This window comes from Osmerus eperlanus, chromosome 25, assembly GCF_963692335.1.
Source record: "Osmerus eperlanus chromosome 25, fOsmEpe2.1, whole genome shotgun sequence".
Classification (NCBI taxonomy): domain Eukaryota; kingdom Metazoa; phylum Chordata; class Actinopteri; order Osmeriformes; family Osmeridae; genus Osmerus; species Osmerus eperlanus.
This window is the reverse complement of record NC_085042.1, coordinates 5,066,255-5,078,744: the sequence shown is the minus strand read 5'-3', so window position 1 is coordinate 5,078,744 and position 12,490 is coordinate 5,066,255. Positions and strand designations below refer to the sequence as shown.

General features: G+C 50.8%; 1 protein-coding gene across 13 annotated transcripts; it reads left to right on the top strand.

The window, feature by feature from the left end:
* Positions 1–305: 305 nt before the first annotated feature.
* On the top strand, positions 306–11,999 carry dnajb5 (DnaJ heat shock protein family (Hsp40) member B5). Of its 13 annotated transcripts, none has more exons than XM_062451423.1 (8): positions 1,375–1,491; positions 2,424–2,525; positions 2,656–2,914; positions 4,421–5,097; positions 8,914–11,275; positions 11,314–11,364; positions 11,530–11,567; positions 11,628–11,999. In XM_062451423.1, exons 3-5 carry the CDS (start codon positions 2,704–2,706, stop codon positions 9,145–9,147), a joined length of 1,122 nt encoding a protein of 373 aa, XP_062307407.1. In that variant the 5' UTR covers positions 1,375–1,491; positions 2,424–2,525; positions 2,656–2,703; the 3' UTR covers positions 9,148–11,275; positions 11,314–11,364; positions 11,530–11,567; positions 11,628–11,999. The 13 variants fall into 13 exon arrangements, with proteins under 13 accessions (XP_062307400.1, XP_062307407.1, XP_062307406.1 ...); XM_062451422.1 differs by having other exon boundaries at positions 11,451–11,567; XM_062451418.1 differs by adding an exon at positions 11,419–11,469 and having other exon boundaries at positions 11,530–11,999.
* Positions 12,000–12,490: the final 491 nt, after the last annotated feature.

Sequence of the window (12,490 nt, the reverse complement as noted above, 5' to 3'; positions counted from 1 at the left end):
TTACCTCTGTCTGATCTCTCTACGTCTCTCTCTCTCTGTCTATATCTACAGCTCAGACAGAGGCAGCGCTTCTATGGTTTTGTCTCCCACTCACATCCTGAGTGCACATGGCTTTCATGGAGTCATCCTTTCAGCTCCATGGTCTTTTTCACCCGAGTCAACATGTGCGTCTGTGAGTGCGTGCGTCTGTGTGTGTGTTTGTGTGTGTGTGTGTGTACAAACTGAGAGATAGTTCTGGACTCTGAGTGCAAACCATCACAATCACATGACTCCACACTGTTGACACCACACGTCTGGCCTGAGTAGCATCCAGGTACACACACACACACACACACACAGGCACACCCACACAGCCACTGGCACCATCCATGGGCATACTGGTGACAGTTCTCTGCTGAAGAAAAACATAGACCCAGAACTCTCTCTTTCTCTGTCTCTCTCCCTCACACTATCTCTCTCTCTCTGTTTCTCTCATTCTCTCACTCTCTCCCTCCTCTCTCTCTCTCCCACACTCCCTCTCCGTCTAACACACACATAAACCCACATGAAAAGGGCAGCCTATCCAAATGTCTTTGTTTTTCATTCTTTCTGCCTGGACAGCGACAGATGGGGCCCCCAGCGTGTTCTTAGACAGAGCCCACCTAGGAATGATCTCACATCAATCTGCCATGAACGAAGCAGTGACTGTAGCTGCTGAATAGCGGAATTTGTCGATACACTCTTGGTCTGCTGCATTGACAGAGGTTATCCAGTTCAATTATTATCTTCGATCGCGATATATTGAGATTTATCTTGAGTGGTCCGACATTAACCTGGACGGTTGTGCTCTCATGTGTCAGCAAGTGTAAAATCTCGGTGTCGGGCGAAGTTTTCATACCGGTAGGCGGGTCATAACCACTGAGTGCGTGACAAGCGGAGTTCACCGTTAAACTGTTGCGGGGTTGCTCTGTGAAACACCGACTTCCATCCACGGACAAGCGGAAAAGGTAAGGAGCTTCCTAAACGTCTATTAGGCTATTTGGTGTGGAATAGAGCTACTGTGATCGATGGTCTCCGATCCTGTCTGGGCTGGTATTTACGGAACGCATATGCTACATTGTGGGGTAGATATATAATGTATATTTTGGTTAGCCTATTGCACGGTTGAGTAGCCTATATGTCATACCTACATTCGAAGTTATGGCAGTTTTTATTAGCGTATTGCTGAGGAGAGACGAGGAAGTCAGAGAGACTAATCGGAGTCTTTTATTGGCGCATACGTGCGTCCAGTTGTATTAGTTACCGAATCAACGTCAGGACCCCTCTCAGTTCAGTCACCGGTTATTTCGGAACGCCGGTTCGCATGACGTCACCTCATAAAGAATCCAGTCTGGCTCAACGGGCAGCAGGGAGATAAGGAGGGAGGGAAAGAGGGAGAGGGGGAGAAGGAGAACGGTTGTGCCATGCTCATCTGATCGAGCAGTATTAGGCTACATCTGAAAACTATCACTGGTAAGAAACCGTTTTATTTCGCTCTTATCTTACGTTTTCGGGATTCCGTCTGTCGATGCGGTTGTCACTGATCAGAGACGATTTCTACCGCTGATTGAACGATTCACCGCTGTTATAACCTAATTTGGACACCGCGTCTCGGGAGCGGTGGTGCTGTGAGACTCGAGCGCGTTCGGACACCCGGCGCGCGTCTCTTTGTCTCTCTGTCTTCATTTAAAAGGCAGGCTTCCGCCTGATTTGTTAACTGTTTGTATTACAGTTGCATATATTATTGTATTCCTGGAGCTAGTCATGCCATGTCAAGCCCACATTTCGCCGTGGGCAAAGGAGCGCGTTGGTAACTGGTGAGTGTCACCTGTGCCTTTTCAACAGCATTGCGGTTTTCCATCATCTAAGCAGCCTCCAGCATCTCATAGCAACGCCTACAGGAAACTATGCCTTTCGACCACAGACCCCCCTTTCCGACCACATAGGCCTACCACCCTATTCTGCGACGGTACTAATACCCATCTGGAATTATAGTCCATTCAGGATCCTTGTCATATACTGTAAATGTGATAATTGTGATAAACTGACATGGACAGGGATGTAGCCTATTATAATTATATCGTTAGCCCATGTTGGTGGTGGTTCTTAACCCGTCAGATGGGGATTCCATCACTTGGAGATTCTACTACACTGCCATGGCAACAAAACGACTACGACATTCCCATAGCAACACCTAGAGAAAAGAGTTACTACACTGACAGAGATGCGGGGGGTGGGAATGCATAAAGCTCTGTTAGAGTGTGTGTGTGTAAGTGCTTTGGAATAAGGGTGCACTATATTGAATGATTGTCAGGAATCAAATTGTAAATCATTTAAGTAATGTAAGGACACCTACAGGTGTAACAGCCTGACGGAGGTACTGATTGACTGATGCTTTTCCACAGGGATGTTTGATTGAACTACCTGACTGACTGTCTTACTGACTGACTGACTGACTGACTGAACCAACACTTGTATCCACCTCTCCCTCCTTGTCAGAGAGGTGTGTATGTGTCTAGGGGAGAGATATGGAATTGTAGCCATGGGGAGGGAATATTAGACTCTAACTCCTCCTGTCTCCCCCCAACCCCCCCCCCCCCAACCCCCCCCCCCCCCCCACCACCACCACCCCTCCAGTGAGGAGGTCGTGTCTGGGGCTGCCGGTCCCAGAGAGAGTGCTCCGCCATGGGGAAGGATTACTACAAGACCCTGGGCATCCCCAAGGGCTCCAACGAGGAGGAGATCAAGAAGGCGTACCGCCGCATGGCCCTGAGGTTCCACCCGGACAAGAACACGGACGCCAACGCCGAGGACAAGTTCAAGGAGGTCGCCGAGGCCTACGAAGTCCTCAGCGACCCCAAGAAGAGGGTCATCTACGACCAGCTTGGGGAGGAAGGTGAGCGTCTGGATTCAAAATGTCCCTGTCGCAGATACTGGTGTGTTCCAAACTCTCTGAGTGGGTGTGAACTCCTGGGAGTCAGGTGGCTGAGTGGTTAGGAAATCGGGCTAGTAATCAGAAGGTTGCCGGTTCGATTCCCGGCCGGGAAATGACATTGAGTCTTTGGGAAAGGCACCCTACTTGCCTTGGGGGAATGTCCCTGTACTTACTGTAAGTCGCTTTGGATAAGAGCGTCTGCTAAATGACTAAATGTAACTCCACATTAATTCCCCCGACTAACCCGGAGAGTTCCAGAGGCAGAAGAGGCAGACGGTATGTTCAGACCTGTTTTATAGTCCTGATCAGACACAGGGACCAAGGACTGGGCTGTTTAGACGAGCAAAACACCTAGAACAGTTAGTTCACTTAGCCTTCTAGGAACACTTAGTACAGCTAGCAACACTTAGCACAGCTAGCAACACTTATAACAGCTAGCAACACCAAAATACTGCATCTCAGTCTCTGAGTCACTTTCTAATACCACACTGACAGGCCACTTTTCTCAGTTGGAAGTGTGATTATAAAAGCTGTGTGTAGTTGTGTGTGCAACTTTTGTTGGGAGTGTTCATGTTGCTTACACAGAGCAGATATCACTCCTTGTTAAGCCACACTTATGTCTCTGTTTTGCTTTGTGTGTGTCTGTGTGTCTGTGAGTGAGTGTGTGTTAGTGAGCGAGTGACATTATTAAGCACTTATTAGTGTGCGCATATGTGAGTGTCATTCTGTCTGACCAGCTTTTTCCAGATTGCATTTCCGAGTCTCAGACAGGCAAAAATCCATGTGCTGGCGGAGATATGAATAGAAGTGAGGTGGTGTGTGTGTTGGTGTGTGTGTGGGGGAGGGGGGGGGGGCTGAACTGTAGAGTTTATCAGTTTGGTTTACAGCAGATCCTGTGGGAGGTCTCTCACCCACATGGTCTCCCTTGTCACCGACAGTTATGCTACACGCTTCTCTCAGTCTAACAGTCTGAATTTACCTGGGATGAAAATGTATTTGTTTAGCAGACGCTTTTAACCAAGGCTATACAAAGAACAGGGCGGGATTTAAACCTGAGATCTCTTGACCTGCAGTCAAATACTCGAACCATTAAGCTAAACCTTCACCTGAAAGCTAGGTTCACCGTTGCCAGGAGATAGATGTGGCATTGTTCCTGTGTGGTGTTCAGCACAGTGTCTGGTTGAACAGTAGGCTAATGTCTGTGCCAAATAATTCATAATACTCATTGACGCATTCATTGTTCTTTTCTTTCACCTGAGGTCATCCATCCCAGTGCTATTAAAAGTGTGTGTGGGCTTGTTTGTGTTAGGGAAACACAGGAGGTTCATGTGTGTGTCTTTGTCTTCAATGTCCATGTGTAGGCCACAAGTATGTGTTGGTCCTCATCTGTGTGTACATGCAGGCTTCTTTCTTATGTGTGTGTGTGTGTGAGTTCCACTGCCTCACATCTCCCCCTCTCCCCCGCAGGTCTAAAGACAGGCGGTAGTGGCTCGTCCGGTGGCCCCGGGAGCTCCTCCTACCACTACACCTTCCACGGCGACCCCCACGCCACCTTCGCCTCCTTCTTCGGCGGATCCAACCCCTTCGACATGTTCTTCGGCTCCAACCGCAACCACAACCGCTCCAACGGCTTCTCCTTCCACGACCACAACCACCACGACCAGGAGGCGGACCAGGACATGGAGGACGAGGACCCCTTCGCCCAGTTCGGACGCTTCGGCTTCCCGCCCGGCATGAACGGCTTCCCCGGGGGAGGCGGCGGCGGAGGAGGGGGCGGGCGGAGGAAGGGGGCGCCGTCGGAGCGCCTGGGAGGGGGCCGCAGCCGGCAGCAGGACCCCCCCGTGGTCCACGAGCTGAAGGTCTCCCTGGAGGAGATCTTCCACGGCTGCACCAAGAGGATGAAGATCACCCGGCGCCGGCTGAATCCGGACGGCAGGGGCATGAGGACCGAGGACAAGATCCTCAACATCGTCATCAAGAGGGGCTGGAAGGAGGGGACCAAGATCACCTTCCCCAAGGAGGGCGACGAGACGCCCGAGAACATTCCGGCAGACATTGCCTTCGTGCTGAAGGACAAGGGCCACGCCCACTTTAGGAGGGACGGCTCGAACATCATCTACATCTGCAAGATCAACCTGAAGGAGGTGGGGGCGTCCGCTCTTTATCTCTCCCAGTCTCTCTCTCTCTCTCTCTCTCTCTGTCTCTCTCTCTCTCTGTCTCTCTCTACCCATCTCTACCTCTTTCTCTCACCCTCTCTCTCTCCCCTCTAACTTTTCCTCTCTCCCTCTTTCCCTCCCTCCTACCTTTTTTCTCTACCTCTCTCTCTCTCCCCATTGCTCCCTTCTTGTGCACTCTCTCACTTTCCCTCTCTCTCCCTCCTCTCTCGTTCACTCTCTCTTTCACTCTCCCCTTTACTCCCTGTCTCCATCTCTCTCTCTCCATCTCTCTCTCTCCCTCTCTGGTAAACCTGGTGAACTAGCTCCAGGGCAGCAGTGTTGTGTGCTGGTGTTTGAGGCAGGTCTGTGGGAGGGGGCTGGTCGCCGTGGGCCAGCTGGGCACTGCGTCTCTGTCACCGCCGTGTGAGCGTCCCGGCGGGAATGTGGTGTCCCTGTGTGACCGCTGAGCCTCCACTGGCCAATATAGCACGATAGATCATCCGGCCAGGTCTCACACACACACACAGTCTCATGTATACACATAGGCATGGTTTCATATGCACACACATACACACACATACACACACACTCTCGTTCAAGCTTGTTTCGCTGTCTCATGCCTGCTTAGACGTTACGCAATATGATGAAGCTGACTACCAATATTGCTTTGCATCTTCTACACTTCTCTCACTCAGCCCGACTAGGAAACGCGCAAACATACACACACACACACACACACTCAAAGCTGAATTGTTGTATGAGGGTGGCAATGGCCAGGGCAGCTATCAGTGTGACAAGCAAGACATTTAATTAGCCGTTCCTACACAAGCACCCGGCTCAGACCCGCCTGTGAAATTAAACAGTCTGTAATAAGCTTTAATCACTGCCATTCAGCCTGCTCTATTGATAGACTGGGCGACAAACAGGACCCTGGAGGTTAGGGTGAGTCTGGAAGTGTCCGTGACACTGGAGTACATCCTAAACACATAGACCCTCAGGATGCCTTTCCAGCCTTCTTCTCCTTCTTTGTCTCCCCTTTCTTCTTCTTCTTCTTCTTCCTGTGTAGTTAACGTGTTTGTCTTCCTACACCCCTCCAACGGCTGGATTTTGTGTGTCCCTCTGTGCTGTTGTTCTGCTACTCGGCCGCTTCTCTCATGAACAAATTGGCACATGGCTGCCTCCGCTCGGAGGTTTATATAAGAGCTATATCTGGAGACAGCAGCCCAGTCAGGGGGAATCAGACAAGACAGTTAGGGGGGGGCAGCTGAATCCTCTCAGACAATGCCCGAGAAGGAGCGAGGCTCGGGGAAGGAGCGGAGGTGGAGGAAGGAGAGAGGAGGAACGGGGAGGAACGGAGAGGGGGGGAGAAGGATGGTGTGGAGGGGGTGTGGGGGAAGTGGGTCATCTGAAGCAGTCTCCAAAGCAAATAAGAGCTGTTTCCAAGAGCTGTGGAAAGGTGGGATTACTCAGAGGTGGGTCTGTAAACAGAGCTGACATCACGTGAAGGCTACACGGATGGCTCCTGTCCTCCTCCTCTCCTCCTTCTCTCCTCTCCTTCTCCTCTCTTCCTTCTCTCCTCTCCTTCTCCTCCTCCTCCTCTCCTCTTTGGTCCTCTCCTCCTCCTCCTGTCCTCTTCCTGCTCTCCTGTCTTTTCCTCTCCTCCTCCTCTCCTCCTCCTCTCCTCTTTGCAGTGATGACACAACCAATGTCACATGCAGCTACGTCAACAACCTTAAAACAAAGCCCCTGTGCCCTGCCAGCTAGATTAACAAAGACCAGACCATCTATCGAGCTTCCTCATGATGTTGTTGTCAACTGAAGCTGCAGAGGCACAGTACACAGGACGCCCAGCCAAGCACAGTCCAGCCACAGTTAGCAGGCTAACACTAGCTGGAGAGCTCTCAGAGGCAGAGCAGTTAGCAGGCTAACACTAGCTGGAGAGCTCTCAGCCAGGGACAGCAATCTGTCATCTGACATCACAGAGGCATTGGTTCCTTTGTCTTTATCTGTCTGCCCAGAAACGCACATGTCCAGCATGGCAGAATATGCAGACTTCTGGCCTTAGCAGGAAGCAGACATCCCAAGTCTCCTGGAAGTTTCTGATTGGTCTGTCTTTGTTCTACTAACCTATCAGTTTTTTCTGTAGGCAGGCTTTACAGTCGGCCGGGTGGGCAGTAACCTCCCTGAATTGTTTTCTGCAGGTTGAGATGTTTGAGAAGGGTTGACTGGACCAGCTGAGGGGAGTATGTATGGATATGTAACCCTCCAGGAGAGGGTTACATATCCTCCTGTGTGGCTGTGTGTGTGTGCGGATGGCTGTGTGTGTGTGTGTGTCAGTCTGGACATTTTTATAGCTTTCTTGTCTGAGCTGAGGCTTATATAATCAGACTGTGGCCTGGGTCAGCTGGGTATGTGTCTCCTCGCTGGCATGGCAACCAGTCTGTGTCCTTGGCAGGGTTTTGGCCCGGGTCAGGGCCAGGGTCTGGGGTGGTCAGGGGTCAATGTGTGGACCAGGTGTCTATAACCGCTCACAACCCATGGTTAACCCACGGTGCTTAGAGAGTCCAGTGATGCCGTTGTCAGTAGTACTGTTGTTCTCTTCAGTTCAGAGAGGCAGCTGCTGTGTCTGCCCCCCCCTCCCCCCATGCTCACCCCCACACCCGGTTGTAACAACCCCCCCCCCCCCCCCCCCAGACCACAGCAGCCCAGGAGAGTGACCCACCCCCCCCCAGCCCCACTGTGGTTATTCTGGTCCTACACAAGCAGAGCGAGGAGAGACTGGGGTGTTTTGAGCCGTGTGTGGTTGCTGTCATTCCAGGACATGTGGACAGATTTCCCTCACGACACACGTTCAGACAGGAAGTTGGAGTTCTGGAGAATGGCTAGGATCTGCAGCAGTGTTGGAAAGCTTTATTTCTTTAGGTCATGAAACAGGCCCACTCATCCTCAAACTCTTTCTTTCTTTTCTTATCCTGGCCCTGGCAATGAGCAGACAAAGCTGTGTGTGTGTGTGTGTGTGTGTGTGTGCGTGTGTGTGTGTTCCACCTCCTGTCCCAGCCCATCTGACAAACCCTCCAACTATTTACGAGCTCAGCTGATTCCTGTCTTACTTCATTAGCTCTGGAAATGAGACCACATCTAAAATTAGTCTTCTGTGGACCCCACCACCCTCTGCTACGGCGCGCACACACACAAACACACACTCTCAACCACCCCCTGCTAAGACACACACAAACACACATGCCTACAACAAACACACACACACACACACAAACAGACCGGAGTTTCCAAAATGAGTTTCATTGAAATGGGGGAGAGAACAGCTCGCTGCCCTGTTCATCTGAAGTCATGTTCTCAGAATGTTCCCAGACGGTTGGAGGTTTAAATAGCCCCTAATAGTTATTCTGTCCTGTTCTGCTTGCTTGTCAACATAGTATTCGGAAATAACAGACCAAAGCAGCAGTCAGGAACTGTGCTTGGTGAAGGTAGAGTGAGTGGATAGTTAAGAGACGTGGATCACCAGGCGCTGGTGTAGATCTTTATACTCTGGTGTATTCACAGATACAGACTCACAATAAGTCACCATGATTCTTCTTGTATTGCGTCTTTGAAATCCAGTCTGAGATGTTGATTTTGTCTCCTCTCCTCCTTCTCTCCTCTCCTCTCCTCCTCCTCCTCCTCCTCCTCCTCCTCCTCCTCCTCCTCCTCCTCCTCCTCCTCCTCCTCCTCCTCCTCCTCCTCCTCCTCTCCTCTCCTCTCCTCCTCCTCCTCCTCCTCCTCCTCCTCCTCTCCTCTCCTCCTCAGGCTCTGTGTGGCTGCACGGTCAACATTCCGACGCTGGACAACCGTGTCATCCCGCTGCCCTGTCACGACATCATCAAGCCGGGCACGGTGAAGCGTCTGCGAGGGGAGGGGCTTCCGTTTCCCAAGAGCCCGTCGCAGCGCGGCGACCTCGTGGTGGAGTTCTCCGTCCACTTCCCTGACCGCATCCCGCCACAGTCCCGGGAGATCATCAGACAGCACCTGCCCCAGTCGTAGGGGGCCGTCAGACGTTAGGGGCCCCCGACTCCCACCCCCCCCCCGCCCCCCTCACACGCACACACCACACGCACCCCACACACAGCCCTCCCCGACCCCTCTCCACCCCTCTCCCGGGCGGTTAGACAGCACTCTGTCGATACCGCCACCCTCGTCCACCAGCATCCTCCTTCACCCCTTCCCCCCCTGTCCTCCCGACAAACCACCCCCCTCCCCCTCCCCCCGTGGGGACTGCTCACAGGAGACTGAAGTGCCGAGAGAAACTGACCTGACGTTTTTGTTGTTTTTCTTCCCCCCTCATCTTTTCTTTTGTTTGTGTGTTCAGGACTGTGTTTGTATCCTGTGTCGCTCTGCTCCAGCGTGAGCTTGACCTTCCCCCGACGCTCCTTTCATCAAAGGGTTTCATAAATCCTCCTGCCACCAATTACTCCCCCCCACCCCCCCCCCAACTTCCCCCGTTCTGCTTTGTCCTCATTGGACGAAGGGGATGACTCACTCGTCTTTTTTTTAATTTCCGGGTGTTTCCCCCCCCGCTGGGAGGTTTGAAACCGGATTGATTCCCGTCTCCGCCTCCTCCGGCCGAGCCAGCGTCCGTGCGCCCTGTCTGACTAACCGCCATCCGTCACGCCCCCAGAGGTCATGTGACCCAGGTGGTCACCGCTCATCTTCTCCCCACATGGTTTGGAGCTTCGAGGACTGTATTCTACGAAGGTGGCCATGCCTGGTCAGATGATGTGAGGTATACAGTAAACACACAACATGACTCTCTGTCTGAACAGGAGAGTTGGTGCACACTTTAGTCCTAAAACTACGACTCTGTTTAACATGGTTTCAACGTGGTTGGGACAATAAAGTCATAATTGCAATTTTTTGGCCGTACACTCAAGGCATCTGAAAACACTATTAAAAGCTGAATGTGAGGCTTAAAAGGGGGTATGGAATTCAAAAAATACTATTCAATCTTAGTTGGTAAAACATGTGTCGAAACAGACAGAAATAAAAGGTGACATTCTGTTCGAATCATATTTTCATGTGCCTTTATTGTACAGCTAAAAGGGTCATTTTGTCTTAACTGTCCCAACACTTGTTTGGGGCACTTTGGCTCTGGAGCTGATAACATCTTAAACAATCTCAGACCGGTCCGACCACTAGGTAATCCAGGTGTCCAGGGCGTTCTAACTGAATCCAGGTGTCGGTTATCTAGGTGCTTTCTGTATAATCCACATGATGTGAAATCTAGCTAATCTGGGTGCTGTTCACTCTGAAAGTGTGTCTGTTCTGTCACACAGAGAGGGACTGTTCAGTGCCTTAACCTGGAGTCAAACATTCTGAACACACACACACACACACACGCTCGCACACGCACACAGAGAGAGACACACACAAATGACCACATCCTCAGAGAGAGACATACACACACACACACGCACAGAAAAACACCAACCCACTCCCACAGCACATTCTGTACAGATAAAGCACAAATATACCTGAGTAGAGCTCGACAGGAGAACAGAACTCTGCTGGGGTCACTATGTTCTGAAGCCATGTCTGGATGCTACTGAACTGTGCTAAGCTGTTTTTGGTCCTTGGCACGCCACAAGTCGCGAGTTTCTGTGCCAAGACGATACTTGTTATACAGTACTTGTTTTGTGTCATTTTTTGAGCTGAGACAGACTATGTTTTTGAAAGGTCACTTTGTTTCAAGTGGAGGAAGATATTAGCGTTTCCTTAACCTGCCTGTAGATGGTGATCAAAGCAAATCTCCCCATCAACAAGTTCTTAGACTGATTATGTGAATGGTTTGTGACATGTGAATGGTTAACAGACACACAGACACACACACACACTGATGATCATCAGGTCAGAGGACTTCCGTGAGCACTTAACCCAGAGACAGAGGCAGTGACAGAGTCAGAGGTAAAGACAGAGTTAGAGGCAGAGAAGGAGAGAGGGATGGAGAGAGAGGTAGTCTGCGGTCAGATACAGGTCTGGTTCCTCAAACCCAGATGAAGCCCATAGCCTAGGACTGAGAACACCATCCAATACCATCAGGTGCATGTACTCTAACAGTCAGCTGGTGGATGTACTATAACCAGGTACTGTCTCCAGGTCTATGTACTGTAACCAGGTCTATGTACTGTGACCAGGTGTGTGTACTGCAACCAGGTGGATGTACTATAACCAGGTACTGTCTCCAGGTGTTTGTACTGTAACCAGGTCTATGTACTGTGACCAGGTACTGTAACCAGGTATATGTACTGTTGTTACCAGGTACTGTAACCAGGTCTATGTACTGTGACCAGGTACTGTAACCAGGTCTATGTACTGTTACCAGGTACTGTAACCAGGTCTACTGTAACCAGGTGGATGTACTATCACCAGGTACTGTAACCAGGTCTATGTACTGTGACCAGGTGTGTGTACTGCAACCAGGCACTGTAACCAGGTCTACTGTAACCAGGTGGATGTACTATCACCAGGTACTGTAACCAGGTCTATGTACTGTGACCAGGTGTGTGTACTGTAACCAGGTGTGTGTACTGTAGCCCTGTTCTGTGACATGACATCCAATAAGGGGTTAACACAATTTTGTATTCTAGCATGCGAGCGTGTGCGTGCATGTGGGTGTGTATGTGCATTTGCGGGGTGTCTGTGCGTATGTGTGTGCGTGTGTTTCTGTGTGTGTGTGTGTGTGCGGTGGCCAAATAAGTGTCTAGAAGCCTGTTTTGTCCAAATGTTTGTACTATAATGCTACTGAAAGACCCACAGAGACGTAGTGCTTCTGTGCTTTTGACAACATTTCTGATTGAAACCATTTTACAATGACAAATAAACCAAATATCGGATGTTCACTTGGTATTGTGTGTATCTGGGGGGAGAGCCATCAGAAGAACAGGCAGTCAGTCTCGAAATCACTGCTGCAGCTCATTTTCATACTTTTCTTTTTTGAAAACTTTGACAAGTCTTCTTTGTGCGTGAGTGTGTGTGTGTCTGTGTGTGTGTGTGTGTGTGTGTGTGAGTGCTGTATTCCTGATCCTCTGTAGATATTTCCCCCCAGTCAGTTTAACAGATCAACAGCTCCCGCCAGACTTTGACCTGGCTCTGTTTAACAGTCCCCGGTCCCTCTGCCACGGTCACAGACACCGTCACACGGTCACACGGTCACACGGTCACACCTTCACACGGTCACTGTCGTCCCCTCTCCCCACCAGGTCTCTCCTACCCAGGTAAGCAGGGTCAGCATTTCTGTTACTCGTTGTCAACTCGCCATTTGCGTCTCCTTTCCTCTTCTCTGTTCTGAATGATTTGTCTGTGGTGCGTAACTACAGAGGCGATTGGTTGT